Here is a 22,695-nt window from a genome sequence, read left to right as displayed (position 1 = left end):
TCGATTTTAAAGTTTCAAAGGGAAAACTGTCTTTTAAATGCGGGAAATGTCTGTTTTCTTTGCACAGGTAACATGCTTTTTGTCGGCATGCAGTCATAAATGTAATACATATAAGAGGTTCCAGGAAAAGGGACCGGTAACGCTAACCCAGCAGCAGCACACGTGATGGAACAAGAGGAGGGTGGCGCAGGAGGAGAAGGCCACGCTTTGAGACACAACAACCCAGGCCTTGCATGAGGACAAGAAGCGTGCGGATAGCAATTTGCATTTTGTCGCCATGCAGTCATAAATGTAATACAGATGAGAGGTTCAATAAACAGGGACCGGAAACGCTAACCCATCACAGATGTTCATTGTTCATGTTACTTGGTTGGGGTCCGGGAGTGTTGCGTAGTCGTTTCCAATCCAGGATTGATTCATTTTAATTTGAGTCAGACGGTCTGCATTTTCTGTGGAGAGGCGGATACGCCGCCGATCTGTGACGATGCCTCCGGCAGCACTGAAACAGCGTTCCGACATAACGCTGGCTGCCGGGCAAGCCAGCACCTCTATTGCGTACATTGCCAGTTTGTGCCAGGTGTCTAGCTTCGATACCCAATAGTTGAAGGGTGCAGATGGATTGTTCAACACAGCTACGCCATCTGACATGTAGTCCTTGACCATCTTCTCCAGGCGATCGGTGTTGGAGGTGGATCTGCACGCTTGCTGTTCTGTGTGCTGCTGCATGGGTGTCAGAAAATTTTCCCACTCCAAGGACACTGCCGATACCATTCCCTTTTGGGCACTAGCTGCGGCTTGTGTTGTTTGCTGCCCTCCTAGTCGTCCTGGGTTTGCGGAAGTCAGTCTGTCGGCGTACAACTGGCTAGAGGAGGGGGAGGATTTCAATCTCCTCTCTAAAGTCTCCACAAGGGCCTGCTGGTATTCTTCCATTTTGACCTGTCTGGCTCTTTCTTCAAGCAGTTTTGGAACATTGTGTTTGTACCGTGGATCCAGAAGGGTATAAACCCAGTAATTGGTGTTGTCCACAATGCGCACAATGCGTGGGTCGCGTTCAATGCAGTCCTAGGCCGAAGAGGTCATAGCCTAGGGTCACAAAACCTGTTTATTTGGGCAATTTCAATGGTGGCGAGTCTGACGTACATAAATCGCAGCAATGGCCGTTAGCAACGTCTGAATCTCACGAAATGTCTCATGCAGGTAGAAGACATATTGTTAGACTTGGGCTCCAAAGATGGGGTCCCTACATCTCTGCAAACCAGAGTTACAAGGCTCCAAATTTGGTAAAATCCCCCATAGGCTTTCATTGGGCCTCCTATTTACAGTTCCAAAATCTCACATCTTTTCAAAGGGCAATTACTCAGCAGTGGCAAATTTTCTAGCATTGTAGGGACCCTTAGGGGGAACATGACTGGTGAGTTTCGGGCCCCTAGGCCAAAGAGGTCATAGCCTAGGGTCACAAAAACCTGTTTATTTGGGCTATTTCAATGGTAGTGATGGTGACGTACATAAATCGCAGCAATGGCCGTTAGCAAAGTCTGAATCTCACGAAATGTCTCATGCAGGTAGAAGACATATTGTTAGACTTGGATTCCAAAGATGGGGTCCCTACATCTCTGCAAACCAGAGTTACAGGGGTCCAAAATTGGTAAAATCCCCCATAGGATTTCATTGCCTCCCTATTTCACTTTCCAAAATCTCACATCTTTTCAAAGGGCAATGGCTCAGCAGTACCAAATTTTCTAGCATTGTAGGGACCCTTAGGGGGAACATGACTGGTGAGTTTCGGGCCCATAGGCCGAAGAGGTCATAGCCTAGGGTCACAAAAACCTGTTTATTTGGGCTATTTCAATGGTAGTGATGGTGGCGTACATAAATCGCAGCAATGGCCGTTAGCAAAGTCTGAATCTCACGAAATGTCTCATGCAGGTAGAAGACATATTGTTAGACTTGGATTCCAAAGATGGGGTCCCTACATCTCTGCAAACCAGAGTTACAGGGGTCCAAAATTGGTAAAATCCCCCATAGGATTGCATTGCCTCCCTATTTCACTTTCCAAAATCTCACATCTTTTCAAAGGGCAATGGCTCAGCAGTACCAAATTTTCTAGCATTGTAGGGACCCTTAGAGGGAACATGACTGGTGAGTTTCGGGCCCCTAGGCCGAAGAGGTCATAGCCTAGGGTCACAAAAACCTGTTTATTTGGGCTATTTCAATGGTAGTGATGGTGACGTACATAAATCGCAGCAATGGCCGTTAGCAAAGTCTGAATCTCACGAAATGTCTCATGCAGGTAGAAGACATATTGTTAGACTTGGATTCCAAAGATGGGGTCCCTACATCTCTGCAAACCAGAGTTACAGGGGTCCAAAATTGGTAAAATCCCCCATAGGATTGCATTGCCTCCCTATTTCACTTTCCAAAATCTCACATCTTTTCAAAGGGCAATGGCTCAGCAGTACCAAATTTTCTAGCATTGTAGGGACCCTTAGGGGGAACATGACTGGTGAGTTTCGGGCCCCTAGGCCGAAGAGGTCATAGCCTAGGGTCACAAAAACCTGTTTATTTGGGCTACTTCAATGGTAGTGATGGTGGCGTACATAAATCGCAGCCATGGCCGTTAGCAACGTCTGAATCTCACGAAATGTCTCATGCAGGTAGAAGACATATTGTTAGACTTGGATTCCAAAGATGGGGTCCCTACATCTCTGCAAACCAGAGTTACAGGGGTCCAAAATTGGTAAAATCCCCCATAGGATTGCATTGCCTCCCTATTTCACTTTCCAAAATCTCACATCTTTTCAAAGGGCAATGGCTCAGCAGTACCAAATTTTCTAGCATTGTAGGGACCCTTAGGGGGAACATGACTGGTGAGTTTCGGGCCCCTAGGCCGAAGAGGTCATAGCCTAGGGTCACAAAAACCTGTTTATTTGGGCTATTTCAATGGTAGTGATGGTGACGTACATAAATCGCAGCAATGGCCGTTAGCAAAGTCTGAATCTCACGAAATGTCTCATGCAGGTAGAAGACATATTGTTAGACTTGGATTCCAAAGATGGGGTCCCTACATCTCTGCAAACCAGAGTTACAGGGGTCCAAAATTGGTAAAATCCCCCATAGGATTGCATTGCCTCCCTATTTCACTTTCCAAAATCTCACATCTTTTCAAAGGGCAATGGCTCAGCAGTACCAAATTTTCTAGCATTGTAGGGACCCTTAGGGGGAACATGACTGGTGAGTTTCGGGCCCCTAGGCCGAAGAGGTCATAGCCTAGGGTCACAAAAACCTGTTTATTTGGGCTATTTCAATGGTAGTGATGGTGGCGTACATAAATCGCAGCCATGGCCGTTAGCAACGTCTGAATCTCACGAAATGTCTCATGCAGGTAGAAGACATATTGTTAGACTTGGATTCCAAAGATGGGGTCCCTACATCTCTGCAAACCAGAGTTACAGGGGTCCAAAATTGGTAAAATCCCCCATAGGATTGCATTGCCTCCCTATTTCACTTTCCAAAATCTCACATCTTTTCAAAGGGCAATGGCTCAGCAGTACCAAATTTTCTAGCATTGTAGGGACCCTTAGGGGGAACATGACTGGTGAGTTTCGGGCCCCTAGGCCGAAGAGGTCATAGCCTAGGGTCACAAAAACCTGTTTATTTGGGCTATTTCAATGGTAGTGATGGTGACGTACATAAATCGCAGCAATGGCCGTTAGCAAAGTCTGAATCTCACGAAATGTCTCATGCAGGTAGAGGACATACTGTTAGACTTGGATTCCAAAGATGGGGTCCCTATATCTCTGCAAACCAGAGTTACAGGGGTCCAAAATTGGTAAAATCCCCCATAGGATTGCATTGCCTCCCTATTTCACTTTCCAAAATCTCACATCTTTTCAAAGGGCAATGGCTCAGCAGTACCAAATTTTCTAGCATTGTAGGGACCCTTAGGGGGAACATGACTGGTGAGTTTCGGGCCCCTAGGCCGAAGAGGTCATAGCCTAGGGTCACAAAAACCTGTTTATTTGGGCTATTTCAATGGTAGTGATGGTGGCGTACATAAATCGCAGCCATGGCCGTTAGCAACGTCTGAATCTCACGAAATGTCTCATGCAGGTAGAAGACATATTGTTAGACTTGGATTCCAAAGATGGGGTCCCTACATCTCTGCAAACCAGAGTTACAGGGGTCCAAAATTGGTAAAATCCCCCATAGGATTGCATTGCCTCCCTATTTCACTTTCCAAAATCTCACATCTTTTCAAAGGGCAATGGCTCAGCAGTACCAAATTTTCTAGCATTGTAGGGACCCTTAGGGGGAACATGACTGGTGAGTTTCGGGCCCCTAGGCCGAAGAGGTCATAGCCTAGGGTCACAAAAACCTGTTTATTTGGGCTATTTCAATGGTAGTGATGGTGACGTACATAAATCGCAGCCATGGCCGTTAGCAAAGTCTGAATCTCACGAAATGTCTCATGCAGGTAGAAGACATATTGTTAGACTTGGATTCCAAATATGGGGTCCCTACATCTCTGCAAACCAGAGTTACAGGGGTCCAAAATTGGTAAAATCCCCCATAGGATTGCATTGCCTCCCTATTTCACTTTCCAAAATCTCACATCTTTTCAAAGGGCAATGGCTCAGCAGTACCAAATTTTCTAGCATTGTAGGGACCCTTAGGGGGAACATGACTGGTGAGTTTCGGGCCCCTAGGCCGAAGAGGTCATAGCCTAGGGTCACAAAAACCTGTTTATTTGGGCTATTTCAATGGTAGTGATGGTGACGTACATAAATCGCAGCAATGGCCGTTAGCAAAGTCTGAATCTCACGAAATGTCTCATGCAGGTAGAAGACATATTGTTAGACTTGGATTCCAAAGATGGGGTCCCTACATCTCTGCAAACCAGAGTTACAGGGGTCCAAAATTGGTAAAATCCCCCATAGGATTGCATTGCCTCCCTATTTCACTTTCCAAAATCTCACATCTTTTCAAAGGGCAATGGCTCAGCAGTACCAAATTTTCTAGCATTGTAGGGACCCTTAGGGGGAACATGACTGGTGAGTTTCGGGCCCCTAGGCCGAAGAGGTCATAGCCTAGGGTCACAATAACCTGTTTATTTGGGCTATTTCAATGGTAGTGATGGTGGCGTACATAAATCGCAGCCATGGCCGTTAGCAACGTCTGAATCTCACGAAATGTCTCATGCAGGTAGAAGACATATTGTTAGACTTGGATTCCAAAGATGGGGTCCCTACATCTCTGCAAACCAGAGTTACAGGGGTCCAAAATTGGTAAAATCCCCCATAGGATTGCATTGCCTCCCTATTTCACTTTCCAAAATCTCACATCTTTTCAAAGGGCAATGGCTCAGCAGTACCAAATTTTCTAGCATTGTAGGGACCCTTAGGGGGAACATGACTGGTGAGTTTCGGGCCCCTAGGCCGAAGAGGTCATAGCCTAGGGTCACAAAAGCCTGTTTATTTGGGCTATTTCAATGGTAGTGATGGTGACGTACATAAATCGCAGCCATGGCCGTTAGCAAAGTCTGAATCTCACGAAATGTCTCATGCAGGTAGAAGACATATTGTTAGACTTGGATTCCAAAGATGGGGTCCCTACATCTCTGCAAACCAGAGTTACAGGGGTCCAAAATTGGTAAAATCCCCCATAGGATTGCATTGCCTCCCTATTTCACTTTCCAAAATCTCACATCTTTTCAAAGGGCAATGGCTCAGCAGTACCAAATTTTCTAGCATTGTAGGGACCCTTAGGGGGAACATGGCTGGTGAGTTTCGGGCCCCTAGGCCGAAGAGGTCATAGCCTAGGGTCACAAAAACCTGTTTATTTGGGCTATTTCAATGGTAGTGATGGTGACGTACATAAATCGCAGCCATGGCCGTTAGCAAAGTCTGAATCTCACGAAATGTCTCATGCAGGTAGAAGACATATTGTTAGACTTGGATTCCAAAGATGGGGTCCCTACATCTCTGCAAACCAGAGTTACAGGGGTCCAAATTTGGTAAAATCCCCCATAGGATTGCATTGCCTCCCTATTTCACTTTCCAAAATCTCACATCTTTTCAAAGGGCAATGGCTCAGCAGTACCAAATTTTCTAGCATTGTAGGGACCCTTAGGGGGAACATGACTGGTGAGTTTCGGGCCCCTAGGCCGAAGAGGTCATAGCCTAGGGTCACAAAAACCTGTTTATTTGGGCTATTTCAATGGTAGTGATGGTGGCGTACATAAATCGCAGCCATGGCCGTTAGCAACGTCTGAATCTCACGAAATGTCTCATGCAGGTAGAAGACATATTGTTAGACTTGGATTCCAAAGATGGGGTCCCTACATCTCTGCAAACCAGAGTTACAGGGGTCCAAAATTGGTAAAATCCCCCATAGGATTGCATTGCCTCCCTATTTCACTTTCCAAAATCTCACATCTTTTCAAAGGGCAATGGCTCAGCAGTACCAAATTTTCTAGCATTGTAGGGACCCTTAGGGGGAACATGACTGGTGAGTTTCGGGCCCCTAGGCCGAAGAGGTCATAGCCTAGGGTCACAAAAACCTGTTTATTTGGGCTATTTCAATGGTAGTGATGGTGGCGTACATAAATCGCAGCCATGGCCGTTAGCAACGTCTGAATCTCACGAAATGTCTCATGCAGGTAGAAGACATATTGTTAGACTTGGATTCCAAAGATGGGGCCCCTACATCTCTGCAAACCAGAGTTACAGGGGTCCAAAATTGGTAAAATCCCCCGTAGGATTGCATTGCCTCCCTATTTCACTTTCCAAAATCTCACATCTTTTCAAAGGGCAATGGCTCAGCAGTACCAAATTTTCTAGCATTGTAGGGACCCTTAGGGGGAACATGACTGGTGAGTTTCGGGCCCCTAGGCCGAAGAGGTCATAGCCTAGGGTCACAAAAACCTGTTTATTTGGGCTATTTCAATGGTAGTGATGGTGACGTACATAAATCGCAGCAATGGCCGTTAGCAAAGTCTGAATCTCACGAAATGTCTCATGCAGGTAGAAGACATATTGTTAGACTTGGATTCCAAAGATGGGGTCCCTACATCTCTGCAAACCAGAGTTACAGGGGTCCAAAATTGGTAAAATCCCCCATAGGATTGCATTGCCTCCCTATTTCACTTTCCAAAATCTCACATCTTTTCAAAGGGCAATGGCTCAGCAGTACCAAATTTTCTAGCATTGTAGGGACCCTTAGGGGGAACATGACTGGTGAGTTTCGGTCCCCTAGGCCGAGGAGGTCATAGCCTAGGGTCACAAAAACCTGTTTATTTGGGCTATTTCAATGGTAGTGATGGTGGCGTACATAAATCGCAGCCATGGCCGTTAGCAACGTCTGAATCTCACGAAATGTCTCATGCAGGTAGAAGACATATTGTTAGACTTGGATTCCAAAGATGGGGCCCCTACATCTCTGCAAACCAGAGTTACAGGGGTCCAAAATTGGTAAAATCCCCCATAGGATTGCATTGCCTCCCTATTTCACTTTCCAAAATCTCACATCTTTTCAAAGGGCAATGGCTCAGCAGTACCAAATTTTCTAGCATTGTAGGGACCCTTAGGGGGAACATGACTGGTGAGTTTCGGGCCCCTAGGCCGAAGAGGTCATAGCCTAGGGTCACAAAAACCTGTTTATTTGGGCTATTTCAATGGTAGTGATGGTGGCGTACATAAATCGCAGCCATGGCCGTTAGCAACGTCTGAATCTCACGAAATGTCTCATGCAGGTAGAAGACATATTGTTAGACTTGGATTCCAAAGATGGGGTCCCTACATCTCTGCAAACCAGAGTTACAGGGGTCCAAAATTGGTAAAATCCCCCATAGGATTTTATTGGGCCTCCTATTTACCGTTCCAAAATCTCACACCATTTCAAAGGGCAATGGCTCAGTCAGCATTGGCAAAACTCACCAGTCATGATCCCCCTAAGGGGCCCTACAATGCTAGAAAATTTGGTACTGCTGAGCCATTGCCCTTTGAAAAGATGTGAGATTTTGGAAAGTGAAATAGGGAGGCAATGAAATCCTATGGGGGATTTTACCAATTTTGGACCCCTGTAACTCTGGTTTGCAGAGATGTAGGGACCCCATCTTTGGAATCCAAGTCTAACAATATGTCTTCTACCTGCATGAGACATTTCGTGAGATTCAGACTTTGCTAACGGCCATTGCTGCGATTTATGTACGTCACCATCACTACCATTGAAATAGCCCAAATAAACAGGTTTTTGTGACCCTAGGCTATGACCTCTTCGGCCTAGGGGCCCGAAACTCACCAGTCATGTTCCCCCTAAGGGTCCCTACAATGCTAGAAAATTTGGTACTGCTGAGCCATTGCCCTTTGAAAAGATGTGAGATTTTGGAAAGTGAAATAGGGAGGCAATGCAATCCTATGGGGGATTTTACCAATTTTGGACCCCTGTAACTCTGGTTTGCAGAGATGTAGGGACCCCATCTTTGGAATCCAAGTCTAACAATATGTCTTCTACCTGCATGAGACATTTAGTGAGATTCAGACTTTGCTAACGGCCATTGCTGAGATTTATGTACGCCACCATCACTACCATTGAAATAGCCCAAATAAAAAGGTTTTTGTGACCCTAGGCTATGACCTCTTCGGCCTAGGGGCCCGAAACTCACCAGTCATGTTCCCCCTAAGGGTCCCTACAATGCTAAAAAATTTGGTACTGCTGAGCCATTGCCCTTTGAAAAGATGTGAGATTTTGGAAAGTGAAATAGGGAGGCAATGCAATCCTATGGGGGATTTTACCAATTTTGGACCCCTGTAACTCTGGTTTGCAGAGATGTAGGGACCCCATCTTTGGAATCCAAGTCTAACAATATGTCTTCTACCTGCATGAGACATTTCGTGATATTCAGACTTTGCTAACGGCCATTGCTGCGATTTATGTACGCCACCATCACTACCATTGAAATAGCCCAAATAAACAGGTTTTTGTGACCCTAGGCTATGACCTCTTCGGCCTAGGGGCCCGAAACTCACCAGTCATGTTCCCCCTAAGGGTCCCTACAATGCTAGAAAATTTGGTACTGCTGAGCCATTGCCCTTTGAAAAGATGTGAGATTTTGGAAAGTGAAATAGGGAGGCAATGCAATCCTATGGGGGATTTTACCAATTTTGGACCCCTGTAACTCTGGTTTGCAGAGATGTAGGGACCCCATCTTTGGAATCCAAGTCTAACAATATGTCTTCTACCTGCATGAGACATTTCGTGAGATTCAGACTTTGCTAACGGCCATTGCTGAGATTTATGTACGCCACCATCACTACCATTGAAATAGCCCAAATAAACAAGTTTTTGTGACCCTAGGCTATGACCTCTTCGGCCTAGGGGCCCGAAACTCACCAGTCATGTTCCCCCTAAGGGTCCCTACAATGCTAGAAAATTTGGTACTGCTGAGCCATTGCCCTTTGAAAAGATGTGAGATTTTGGAAAGTGAAATAGGGAGGCAATGCAATCCTATGGGGGATTTTACCAATTTTGGACCCCTGTAACTCTGGTTTGCAGAGATGTAGGGACCCCATCTTTGGAATCCAAGTCTAACAATATGTCTTCTACCTGCATGAGACATTTCGTGAGATTCAGACTTTGCTAACGGCCATTGCTGAGATTTATGTACGCCACCATCACTACCATTGAAATAGCCCAAATAAACAGGTTTTTGTGACCCTAGGCTATGACCTCTTCGGCCTAGGGGCCCGAAACTCACCAGTCATGTTCCCCCTAAGGGTCCCTACAATGCTAGAAAATTTGGTACTGCTGAGTAATTGCCCTTTGAAAAGATGTGAGATTTTGGAACTGTAAATAGGAGGCCCAATGAAAGCCTATGGGGGATTTTACCAAATTTGGAGCCCTGTAACTCTGGTTTGCAGAGATGTAGGGAACCCATCTTTGGAGCCCAAGTCTAACAATATGTCTTCTACCTGCATGAGACATTTCGTGAGATTCAGACGTTGCTAACGGCCATTGCTGCGATTTATGTACGTCAGACTCGCCACCATTGAAATTGCCCAAATAAACAGGTTTTGTGACCCTAGGCTATGACCTCTTCGGCCTAGGACTGCATTGAACGCGACCCACGCATTGTGCGCATTCTGGACAACACCAATTACTGGGTTTATACCCTTCTGGATCCACGGTACAAACACAATGTTCCAAAACTGCTTGAAGAAAGAGCCAGACAGGTCAAAATGGAAGAATACCAGCAGGCCCTTGTGGAGACTTTAGAGAGGAGATTGACATCCTCCCCCTCCTCTAGCCAGTTGTACGCCGACAGACTGACTTCCGCAAACCCAGGACGACCAGGAGGGCAGCAAACAACACAAGCCGCAGCTAGTGCCCAAAAGGGAATGGTATCGGCAGTGTCCTTGGAGTGGGAACATTTTCTGACACCCATGCAGCAGCACACAGAACAGCAAGCGTGCAGATCCACCTCCAACACCGATCGCCTGGAGAAGATGGTCAAGGACTACATGTCAGATGGCGTAACTGTGTTGAACAATCCATCTGCACCCTTCAACTATTGGGTATCGAAGCTAGACACCTGGCACAAACTGGCAATGTACGCAATAGAGGTGCTGGCTTGCCCGGCAGCCAGCGTTATGTCGGAACGCTGTTTCAGTGCTGCCGGAGGCATCGTCACAGATAGGCGACTTATCCGCCTCTCCACAGAAAATGCAGACCGTCTGACTCAAATTAAAATGAATCAATCCTGGATTGGAAACGACTACGCAACACTCCCGGACCCCAACCAAGTAACATGAACAATGAACATCTGTGATGGGTTAGCGTTTCCGGTCCCTGTTTATTGAACCTCTCATCTGTATTACATTTATGACTGCATGGCGACAAAATGCAAATTGCTATCCGCACGCTTCTTGTCCTCATGCAAGGCCTGGGTTGTTGTGTCTCAAAGCGTGGCCTTCTCCTCCTGCGCCACCCTCCTCCTGTTCCATCACGTGTGCTGCTGCTGGGTTAGCGTTACCGGTCCCTTTTCCTGGAACCTCTTATATGTATTACATTTATGACTGCATGCCGACAAAAAGCATGTTACCTGTGCAAAGAAAACAGACATGTCCCGCATTTAAAAGACAGTTTTCCCTTTGAAACTTTAAAATCTATTTTCTCAAAAACTATAAGCTCTTTTTGCTAAATTTTTTTCCCTCTTGTACCCACTCCTAAGGTGCACATACCCTGTAAATTTGGGGTATGTAGCATGTAAGGAGGCTTTACAAAGCACAAAAGTTCGGGTCCCCATTGACTTCCATTATGTTCGGAGTTCGGGTCGAACACCCGAACATCGCGGCCATGTTCGGCCTGTTCGGCCCGAACCCGAACATCTAGATGTTCGCCCAACACTAGTGGAGGGGAGCTTCCGGGCAGCGCAATCAGACATTACACCGGCACTGGCACAGGGAGACTGCAGGGCCTGGTAGAAGCCACAGGTAAGTAAAACTGCCTTTTTTATGACTTAAGTATCCATTTAAAGGGAACCAGAGATGAACGTTTCACACAAAATAAACATATCAGTTGATAGCTTGTAAAGAATAAATGCTCTACTTGATAATTTCGCCGCTCTGGTGTGCCTTTTTTAGTGTTTTTTATCCATTATTGCTCCAGGAAAAATCAAATATGGCCGCCAGCTCATATCCCTTCTGCTTCCGGGTTATGAGTTGTTCTGGATGTGCTGTCTAGCCTATATGAGACTAGGCTGCTATCTAGACTATATGAGAAAGGCTGCTGCAGCCTTTCATCTGTGTGCTTTCATTTTGGTATGATGTGCAGCTGCCTGTAGGAAGTCTCTCTCATAGGAATAAAACTGCAGTCATCATCAGTATCTATGCAGACAGATTGCACACAGAGCACACATTGCAGCCACACTTGTCTGTTTCAGAGATTCGCTCTCAGCAGGAGCAGCCCCTCCCATGTCATCAGAGCTCTCAGTATGCAAAGCAGGAAATTTGAGCCAGGAGGTGGCAGGCTTGGGCTTGAAAAGACTCCACAGAAGAGTGACTCAGCTATAATGAATCCAGGTCAAACCTAGACTGAGCCAGTCTGGGATTCTTATCACAGCTGATAATATACTAATTAAGCAGATAAGAATGAAACTAAAAGCAGGGTAGGTGTTTACTGTCATGTTCCCACTGATAAATGTAATAAAATACATGAGGGTGCTTCGTCTCTGGTTCTCTTTAAACTATATTTAGATTTACAGATGTTATACTTATTTTCTCCTTTGAAAGCCTCTATTTTTCCCTGTTTTCCTGGTTTGGAAGTGTTTGATTTTGGGATACTTGTGTGAATATAAAGGCACACATACATTTTGTCTTCTGCAGTATATTTAAAAAAAAGAAGACTCTAACTCACTCACTGCCTATAAAAAGACTAAACCCACTGGTCTTACTCATAGTATATAATACTAATATTGACTTGCTCATAGTATTGATATTTGTAGTACTCTATCCAAGCAGCGTGGTTTTCTGCAGTTTGCCCTGGTTTTTAATAGCTGTAGGAGCTGCCCCCTTCCCTCTGCCCTTATTAATCCAGAGGAAGGTGTGAAGGTAAACAAGTGTGTGTTTGAAGCACAGTTACCTATCTCCCCGCCCCCTGCTGATGAAAGCTTTTGTTTGCTCATTGCTACTGCTAATTACAGAGTTCCTTATCTGTTAATTACAGCAATCCTTATCTGCTAATTACAGCAGTCCTTATCTGCTAATTACAGCAGTCCTTATCTGCTAATTACAGCAGTCCCTATATACTAATTACAGCAGTCCACATCTGCTAATTATAGCAGTCCTTATCTGCTAATTACAGCAGTCCCTATCTACTAATTACAGCAGTCCTTATCTGCTAATTACAGAAGTCCTTTTCTGCAGATGTCAGGCTAAGGAAGTAGAGCAATAAAAGCCTCTAACTAATATATAAATGTAAAAAGAAGAGGTAGAATTACATTTTTTTTTTGTAATGAGCCACATTGCTAGAATGCATTTTTAATGTACTATTTAGATGCCCTGGGGGCTAAAAGTGCATCTGTTCATAGTATTCAAAGTCTGTAGGCCATCATACTACAGGGGGTTGGTAAACCAATTTTACACCCAGAGGCGTATCAGGGTAATATAGAGCCTATGGCAAAAACTGAAATTGGTCTGTGATCTTTCATTTTCCAAAGACTTTTATCTCTAGTGTATACTTAGCTTTAGCGAAGGGACGGACATGCAGGAGCATATACATACAATGCTGGAAGTAGTGGCACAACTCTGCACCATTATATGGAAGTGATAAAATTGGTGAAATCATAAGCCAATCAAATTTGTAAACAAAGAAAAGAGAGAAGCCGGCACCATAAAAGTACATTTATCTTCACATCTTGGAACGAGATATAAGCTGGTTGCGTGGCATAAAAGTTAAAAACACAAACATTGGTACACGTGACAGAAGGGGACCCCGGGCTGTGGTATGCAGGTACTGTTCAAGGGTGGTACGGGGGCGGGGGCATAGTCCGGAGTGGCAATCAACATTGGATTGTGTACCAAGCTTAAAGCTGGCCATACACTGGCCCGATTTGCGCCCGTTTCGACAGCAGATTCGATCACTGGGATCGAATCTGCTGCCAATCGTTCGCGCTACACGCCGAATTTCGATCCATTTCGTCCGATCCCGTCGATCGCGCCATGCAGAAAATAACCGTCGATCGCCCGCGGGTAAAGAGCGCATCGCTAGCGGCGTTCGAGTGCCCGACGACCGACGCAATAGAGCCCGCATACATTACCTGCTCCGCCAGCGCGACTCCAGTCTCCCGGTCACCGCTGCTCTGTCTGCGCTCTGGTCTCCAGGTCCGGCATGCCTCACTTCTTCTAGCCCGGCAGGAAGTTTAAACAGTAGAGCGCCCTCTACTGTTTAAACTTCCTGCCGGGCTAGAAGAAGTGAGGCATGCCGGACCTGGAGACCAGAGCGCAGACAGAGCAGCGGTGACCGGGGGACTGGAGTCGCGCCGGCGGAGCAGGTAATGTATGCGGGCGGGCGGGGGCAGCAGCAGCAGCACCACTACAACAGATTGTGAACGGTTTCAGGCTGAAATCGGTTCACAATCTGTTTGCTGTAAAGGTAGCCATACGATCCCTCTCTGATCAGATTCGATCAGAGAGGGATCTATCTGTTGGTCGAATCTGATGGCAAATCGACCAGTGTATGGCCACCTTAAGGGTGCATACACACATCCCATTTTGATTGCCCAATAACTGGCCAATTTGACCACTTCCATGTAATATGAGAGCTTACAAAATCTGTTAGCCCTTATACTGCATGGAAGTGGTAAAACTGATCTGGAACTGTACTGGAACTGTGGCTGGATGGTGTAGTGGTTAAGGGCTCTGCCTCTGACACAGGAGACCCCGGTTCAAATCTCAGCTCTGCCTATTCAGTAAGCTGCACCTATTCAGCAGGAGATCTTAGGCAAGTTTCCCTAACACTGCTACTGCCTATAGAGCGCGTCCTAGTGGTTGCAGCTCTGGCGCTTTGAGTCCGCCAGGAGAAAAGCGCGATATAAGTGTTCTGTGTTTGTTTGTTATCAATCATTGGCTAATCACAACTGGATATGTGTATGCAAGAGCTAGCTACATGTGGACACACGTTTGCACAGTGTTACATCGTCTATTTGTTCTTTCTCTCTAAGGGATATGATTGTTGTAGCAAAAATAAAGGTTAGGGTAATTTAGACCCTGTTTGCACAATTCTCCTTTATTTGTGAATGTACTGTATTAACATGACTCTGAAAAAATTTTCAGTTCTCTCTTGTGCCAGCAGATGGCAGCAAAAATCATTCCTGCAGATTGTACCGACTATCATCCCATGCGAACAAAATACCCAACAGCTCGGGGTGACCCTCCTACTAAAAAGCAATGCTTTGTGTGATTTGCCTTCTTAAAACAGAAGATATTTGCGATAGTTCAGATTTAAGAGAACATCTGTGGTTACCCACAATGCACCGCTTCTGAATATGCAAATTATCTCTTTATGGCCCTGAAGCCAGACTTAGGCCCAGTGGACACCAAAACCGCTAGCAGATCCTCAAAACGCTAGCGGTTTTTGGAGCAAATTTCTGAGCCATTCTAGGCATGTTTAGAGACGTTTTCTAAACATGCCTAGCGTATTTTTGGGAGCGTTTTTGTGTAGCAGATTACAAATGTTGTTACAGTAAAGCTGTTACTGAATAGCTTCTGTAACAAAAACGCCTGGAAAAAAACAGCTCTGATCTAGTGTTTTCCACAGCGGTTTGAGCTTTTCCTATACTTTACATTGAGGCAGAAACGCTTCTGCAAACCACAAACGTGCTGCAGGAGGCACGTTTGCGGTTTGTTAAAAACCTCAAACCGCTGGTGTGCACCAGCCCATTGAAATACATTACCCAAGCGGTTTCACAGGTGGATGCGGTTGGCGAATCGCTGCTAAAACCGCTTGGTGTGCACTGGGCCTTACATCCAGAGCCTCTGGTGTATAGCACGCCTATAGCTTATAGAATTTACAGAGCCACAGCAACCCAACATGCAGACAGCCTGTTTCAGACTTTTGGTCCTCATCAGTGCATTCATGTCATTAATTCATTTACTGTATTTTAACATTTAATACAGAGCTCATGGTATGTATATAGAGTGGTGTATAATACTGTATAAACCAGGCCTATTTTTAACATTGAGTCTCAAGCAACCAGAAAGCCCAGTTATCCAGCATCAGCCGATCCCCATCGGGGCCGGATAACCAAGACAATACTGTATTTTGCTGAGGCTCACCTCCAATTATTGCAAATACTTTTGTTTTTTGTTTTTTTCCATAGCATTTCAGTAAGAGGGCTTTTTGGTCCTTTGTGGCCCCTTACACACTCCTGGGAGCGTCCCACCAGTCCCAGCGGGCGCGCTCCTCTGTCAGTCCGTGGCTCCATGCACTGTGCAACCTTATCCACTGCAGCTGCATCCTCTCTGTGGCCTGCAGCCTGTTATTATGTAATAAGGTGCGCTGAGTCACAGAGGAGGGGCAACCACCAGGGCCGAATTTGTACTTTTTACCGCCCAAGGCCACTATCACCAGCTGCCACCTGACGAACCGCTAGCACCCTACCACACACACACACTTTTATTGATCCCAGTAATCAATATATTTGAAGATGCTTATTTACGATGCAATTTTACTGATTGATCAACCTTCTGATTGATTGGATTGAACAGCGTTGATAGTGCCAATCGACCACAAATAACCAATTGTCAATTGTTTTATCAGTCTGTTTTGTGATGGATTATATCTGAAATGATCGGAATGGTTAATCATTTTTACTCCATTTATGGGCCAAATCAATACTTTCCACTCTGATAGGTTGGAGCTGGTGGAGGGCGGAGTTGGACTCGAAAAGTGACGAGTGACAGCTCAGGTCACAGACAATAAGCTGCCCATGTTTGCTGCCCCTTCACTACCTGAGCTCCAGACACTTGCCCGACTGCTGCAGTTCACCTGTTGGCAGGTTGACTACATGAGTGTGCCAGCCTGCAGCCCGCCCCTTGCTTCATGGTGCCCTAGGCCATAGCCTATGTGGCCTTGCCTGAAATCCGGCCATGGCGACCACCTGAGGATGAAGACCATTGGAGAAGCACACCCACCAGAACAGATGAGACGCTACACTGTGGAAGACATTGCAGGGGCTACAGGGGACAAAGTTAAATTGGGGGGGGGGGTGACATGGGGTGGCCAGGTAGCCGGCTCGGGGCCCTGGGACAATTGCCGAGGTTGCCCATATGGTAGCGCTGGCCCTGCAAGTATTCCAAAGCATGCATCATACCTTTATCATCATGAGATACAGCAAAGTAGCTAGCTGAGCCATAATAGGTTTACCAATTGTGTTTATTTGACATATTTACATAGTATTGGTCGCATTTTACAGGATAAGGTGCATTTACATCAATGTATGGCCCAGAAGGAGCTCATAATCCAATCCTCTAGGGCCCCAAGACTCGAGTGCAGAGTGACCATGTGCAAGGGCGTAGCAATAGAGGGTGCAGAGGTTGCGACCCGAAAAGGCCCTCCCTCAACTGCTGTATTAGCTCTTTATTGGTCCTGTGCTGGTAATATTCACTTTTATAGTAGTGATCACTAACAAACTGTCCCCGTCCCCTTCTTGCACCTCTGACACTGTAGTTGTCCTTGGCAGGTTTTGGTGCGCCCTATCAATTGTTATGTATAGTGTTCTTATGGGGGAGCCCAATGTAAATCTTACTCTGGGGCCGATAGCTCCATACCTATGCCATTGACCGTGTCGCATTGTCCGCTATAAAACAGAAGGTGCATTATAAAGCAAAATTATGAATGCCGCAGTTTTAAATGATTTTTTGCCAAAATTGCGAAAAAAAAGACATTTGCTTAAACCAGGATGGTTTGGGGGAATAGGGTAATAAATGAGAACAAATGGATAAAAAAAAGACATTCAAAAAGACCTTGTAGTTTTTGAGAAAATCAATGTTAAAAATCCCCCAAAGATTGATTAAACACAATGTCATTTTGCTGGGGTATACTTTAAACACATAAGCCCAACTGGACAAACATTCTCGTCCAGTTGTGCTGTGCGCACTCCCGCGGGCCACGCGCTCTCCTGTGCGCGCTCCCACCACTGGCCGCTAGCCCAGCGATCAATGAAAGGGATTATAGATCCCTTTCATTGATTGAAGCCCCCGCAGAAAAGCCAACAGCGTCTCATCAGAGAGTTCAAAAAGTTCCCCGTCTTCATTCTTGTTCCTCGGAGCGATATCAATTGCTCCCAGGACTTTTTGACTGTGGCCATCTTGTGGCCAAATATTAAAACTACACCCACATCCACTTTTTATTAAATAAATACATTTTTTAACATTTAAAATTAGCTGTTTACCTCCCACATCAATAAATACCCAAATAAAATTTTTAATAAAAAAAATTACAATAATAATAAAAAAAAAACAGTTACCTAATGGTCTGAACTTTTTAAATATGCATGTCAAAGGAGTATATTTATATAATTTTTTAAATTATGGGCTTGTAAATAGTGATGGACGCAAATTGAAAAAAATGCACCTTTATTTCCAAATACAATATCGACGCCATACATTGTGATAGGGACATCTTTTAAATGGTGTAATAACCCAGACAAATGGGCAAATAAAATACACGGGTTTTAATTACGGTGGCATGTTTTAATTTTAAACTATAATGGCCAAAAGCTGGGAAGTAATGATTTTTTTCCCATTTCTTTCTTAATATTCCTGTTAAAATGGGTTTAGAATAAATTAATTCTCAGCAAAATGTATCACCCAAAGAAAGCCTAATTGGTGACGGAAAAAACAAGATATAGATAATTTCATTGTGATAAGTAGTGATAAAATTATTGGCAAATGAATGGGAGGTGAAAGTTGCTCAGATGCAAAAAATAAACAACCCTTCGGGCTTAAGTGGTTAATATATATGGAGTTCCAAGTTCTGTAAATGTATTTTATACAGAGCACTGGCAATGAGGAAGAGCCGCTTGTCCATGCTCAGGACAAGGGCTTGGGGGAGGGGGAGGCATTGCTGCCCATCTCTTCCACAGGCACATTATGGACCATGCAGGCTGGTAAAGCTCAGAGTGCGGAGCCCCATACAGTCCAGGCTAGGAATTCGAGCTATACCAGCCTGCATAGGTGACAAGGGGTTAACCTCTCTGGCTGTACAATTATTTTCAGATTTTAGGGTCTTTTTAAAACGTTTCAGACCCTTGAATCAGGAAAAAATCATGCTGCCAGAGTCTCTGCAGCAGCCCCAGCACTCACTCACCTCCCTGGGCTCCAGAGCTGCAATTTTACCTCCGTCCTCCGGGTGGCGCTGTAACTCTGTAGTGAGATCGATGACGGTGATCTCAGCAGAGTGATTCAGAGTCTCGGAGGACAGGAAGGAGAACGGCTACTGATGTCTGGATCCCCCGGGAGGTGAGTAAAAACGCACGCTGCGTGCAATACTCTGCATAGAGCTTCCGGCGGCTAGCCTGAGCTACACATTCGGGATTACCGCCAGGGAAGTTAAAGAGGCTTGGGAGGATTGGACCCTACCCTGTCCATTTTGTTGAAATGTATAAAGTGTGTATACAGAACTCTGTATACAGTAATTGTCAGTTTATCTAGTTTAAAAACATTTTTTCTCTTAATTTTTTTTAATTTAATTTTCTCAAAAACCATAAAGGTCTTTTAATTTTTTTTTTTTACTTGTCCCCAAAAAGTAAAATTTAGCATTAATGCGTAACTAATAATCACGTAACATGATTACCGTTACACCCAAAAATAATTATGAATTGGATGGAAATTTAGCATTACGATTTTGCATTATAATTGCAAATTGTGCAAATTACAGTTGTGCAAAATTTGAGCTCAACACTCACTGTTATCAGTGTGGCCAGTAGGGATGATCAATTTTCATGTAACTTTATACAGCTTGAAAATGGACCAATCAAGTCCCACCCAAGCTTAAATTGATTGGTCCATTTTCAAGCTTCATATATTTGCATAAAATGTGAATAAACTCAGAAATATTTGCATCCCATTGATCATCGCTACTGGCCAGGATGAAAGCCCATGTGAGCAATAGCTAAATAGTTTCTCCATCCTGTAATCTACAATAGATTGAAAATAGCGATACATTGGCAATTCATATCCTGGCATGGGATGTATGGAGCATGGCATTGGCCAGGAAGTAGCAAAGCGTGGGTGGGAGGAGCTAGGGAGGAGCAAATTAACAATTATGGGCCCGCAGCAAATCTGCCTCTATGTTCCCCAGGATTTCCCCAGGATTTCTGTGCAAAAGCTGATTTAATTAATTTTCATAACTTTTTTTTCCAGTAACTTGCCAAAATGTGTCAAGCATGGGTCTAGTATACAGTGCAGGAGAGAATTAACGTGTATGCAGGTCAATACTGTTCACAGCATGCTTTTTATGGACACGTATATCTGTCAATACCGCTACGGAGGTTAAAAGCAAGAAGAAACTCTATACTGTATATGATGAATTAAAAAAACATTATTTGGCACCCTCACAATAAATATACTGTAGCCGTAACACATTTTCCTCTGTCCGCAGTGTGGCATCATGGTAAATACTTCTCCTGTCTTTATATTCATCCTGGGTAAATGTCCATCTTGAGCTACAAAATTGCAATTGCACCGAAATCACACAAACATAAAAAAACACAAAAATTGCACCTAAAATCACAGTTGCACCAAATCGTATTAAAATTGTAAGTTCCTCCTCCTACGCTTTGGAAATAATAGAGCTGGCAGATCAACCTGGTGACGACTAAAGGTAATGACCTTACCACCACTCAGGTGCGATGTGTAATCTTCTACAACATGATGGATGCCACTTTAGTGTCAGACTGTGGTATGTCTTGTCCATTTCACGCAGTGTTAATTGTAACACTAAACTGGCTTCTAGGAGAAATGTTATTATGGCAAATTACACACTACTTAATTTTTAATACAACTTAGGCTCCTCCCCCAGGGGGCGTAACATTCACCCCAGCAACCCCCGGGGCGTTATACGTTTCCTGCTCTCAACGGAGATACAGGCTCTCTTCACTCCTATTCAGCGTACAAGTACCATGCAGCCAGCCAATTACTATGCTGATTTTGTCCCCGTCACATGACATAGGATGGAAGCCTCATAGTGATTGGCTCGCTGTATGGCGCTTGCACACTGAAGGTGAATGAGGAGGACCTATATCGCCACCTGGAGGAGGTAACGTATAATGCTCTACTGCTGCTCTGCATACCCAGAGCCACCTCCCACAATGGAGGCTGTTGGGGTGGCCGACAGATCTCTTGTTGGCAGTTTCAATAAAATTACCGAAACTGCAGTATAGTAAAGCAACCACAAGATGTCACTGTAAAATGTAAAGTGCTGTAATGATCTCTATGGTATTGGGATTTCCTGTATTCACTCTGTGTTCCTCTCTGTTTTGAAGAGAACCTGAGGTGGGTTTGAAGAATATTATCTGCATACAGAGGCTGGATCTGCCTATACAGCCCAGCCTCTGTTGCTATCCCAAACCCCCCTAAGGTCCCCCTGCACTCTGCAATCCCTCATAAATCACAGCCACGCTGCTGACAAACAGCTTGTCAGAGCTGGCTGTGTTTATCTCTATAGTGTCAGTCTGCTGCTCTCCCCGCCTCCTGCAGAACTCCAGTCCCCGCCTGCATCCCTTCCCTCCCTGCTGATTGGAGGGAAGGGACTGGAGCAGGGACCGGAGCTATGCAGGAGGCGGGGGAGCAGCTGAGACTGACACTACAGATGTAAACACAGCCTCACAGCATGGCTGTGATTTATAAGGGATTGCAGAGTGCAGGGGGACCTTAGTGGGGTTTGGGATAGCATTAGCAACAGAGGCTGGGCTGTATAGGCAGATCCAGCCTCTGTATGCAGATAACATTCTTTAAACACACCTCGGGTTCTCTTTAATTAAGCTGCATTGCCTGATGGTGGAGTATGAAGTATTTCTGTAGTAAAGAGTTCTAACTTGTTATATTGGGTGCCTATCTGCATGAACAAAACAGAACAAAACACTCTACTCCTTCACCTCGGCGGCGGCGGGGGGGGGGGGGGCTGCTACTGTGTAGTTAAGCCCCTGTTTCCTCCTCTGTTCCTGTTTATCCGGAACCTCCAAACTAAAAAGTATAAGATTGGGTCGATGCAACTGTTGACGCTGGCCAGCGGTCGCGTAGATTTGTAGGCTGCGTTAACCACATTAAAAACAGGACAAGGAGCAGTGTCCACTAAACGGTAGTAGTAGTAAAGAGTCCTGGTGACGTGAAATGGCAAGAAACAGGTGATGAAGACCACAAGAACCGTAATAATCATTTTGACGGACTTCCTCTTGGACTTCGTGGCCTGAGTGGCAACCCTTGTTGGCTTCACCAGCACATGAATCATGAAGCCATTGCAAATAAGGAGGAAAACGAAGGGGAGGCAAAAGTGCAAAACCAAAGTCACCGTGCTGTAGGCAACAAAGGCGTCGAAGAGTTCAGGGCTGGACGTGTCATGGCAGACAGTGGTGTTGTCTTTTTGGGGACTGGTAGTCACAAAATACAGAACCGGGGACTGTATGGCAACGATGATCACCCAAATGCAAACGCAAGTAATCCGGGCATAGCGAATCTGACCCCACTTCAGAAACCGGATGGGGAAACAAATGGCCAGGAACCTATAAAAACTGATGGAGAGAAGGAAGAGGATGCTGCAGTAGAGGCTGGTGTAGAAGAGGAACCGGACTAACTTGCACAGGGGTTCGGAGAATGGCCAATCGTTGGCTTTGGAGTAGTAGTAGGCCAACAATGGCAAGGAGATAACATAGAGAAGGTCCGAGAGGGCCAGGTTGAACATGAAAACGGTGATCACCTTCCATGGTCGGATCTGGAAGATAAAAATGTAGAGGGCCACGGTATTGAGGATAAAGCCGAAAACAAACACGATGGAGTAAGCCACGGGCAAGAGAATGTATTTGAAGTCTTCTTCAAAGATACATCTGTAGGTCCTATTTTCTCCGTCACCCATTGAATAAAACAAGAAGCTGTAACAAAGGAGAAAGTATAGTTACATTCTAAAAACACATGTAGGCCCCAC

The 22,695-nt window shown here is 45.1% G+C and overlaps 1 protein-coding gene across 1 annotated transcript in view; it reads right to left on the bottom strand.

Annotated features, from left to right (window-relative positions):
• Positions 1–21,498: 21,498 nt before the first annotated feature.
• LOC137545410 (P2Y purinoceptor 2-like) overlaps positions 21,499–22,695 on the bottom strand; it is a 50,776-nt gene continuing 49,579 nt past the window's right edge. The window contains exon 3 of the mRNA XM_068266596.1: positions 21,499–22,642. Coding sequence (XP_068122697.1) covers positions 21,682–22,626 — 945 coding nt within the window. The 5' untranslated portion in view covers positions 22,627–22,642 and the 3' untranslated portion in view covers positions 21,499–21,681. The remainder of the gene's footprint in view (positions 22,643–22,695) is intronic.

Source organism: Hyperolius riggenbachi, chromosome 2 (genome assembly GCF_040937935.1).
Source record: "Hyperolius riggenbachi isolate aHypRig1 chromosome 2, aHypRig1.pri, whole genome shotgun sequence".
NCBI lineage: Eukaryota > Metazoa > Chordata > Amphibia > Anura > Hyperoliidae > Hyperolius > Hyperolius riggenbachi.
This window is presented reverse-complemented; position numbering and strand designations above follow the sequence as displayed.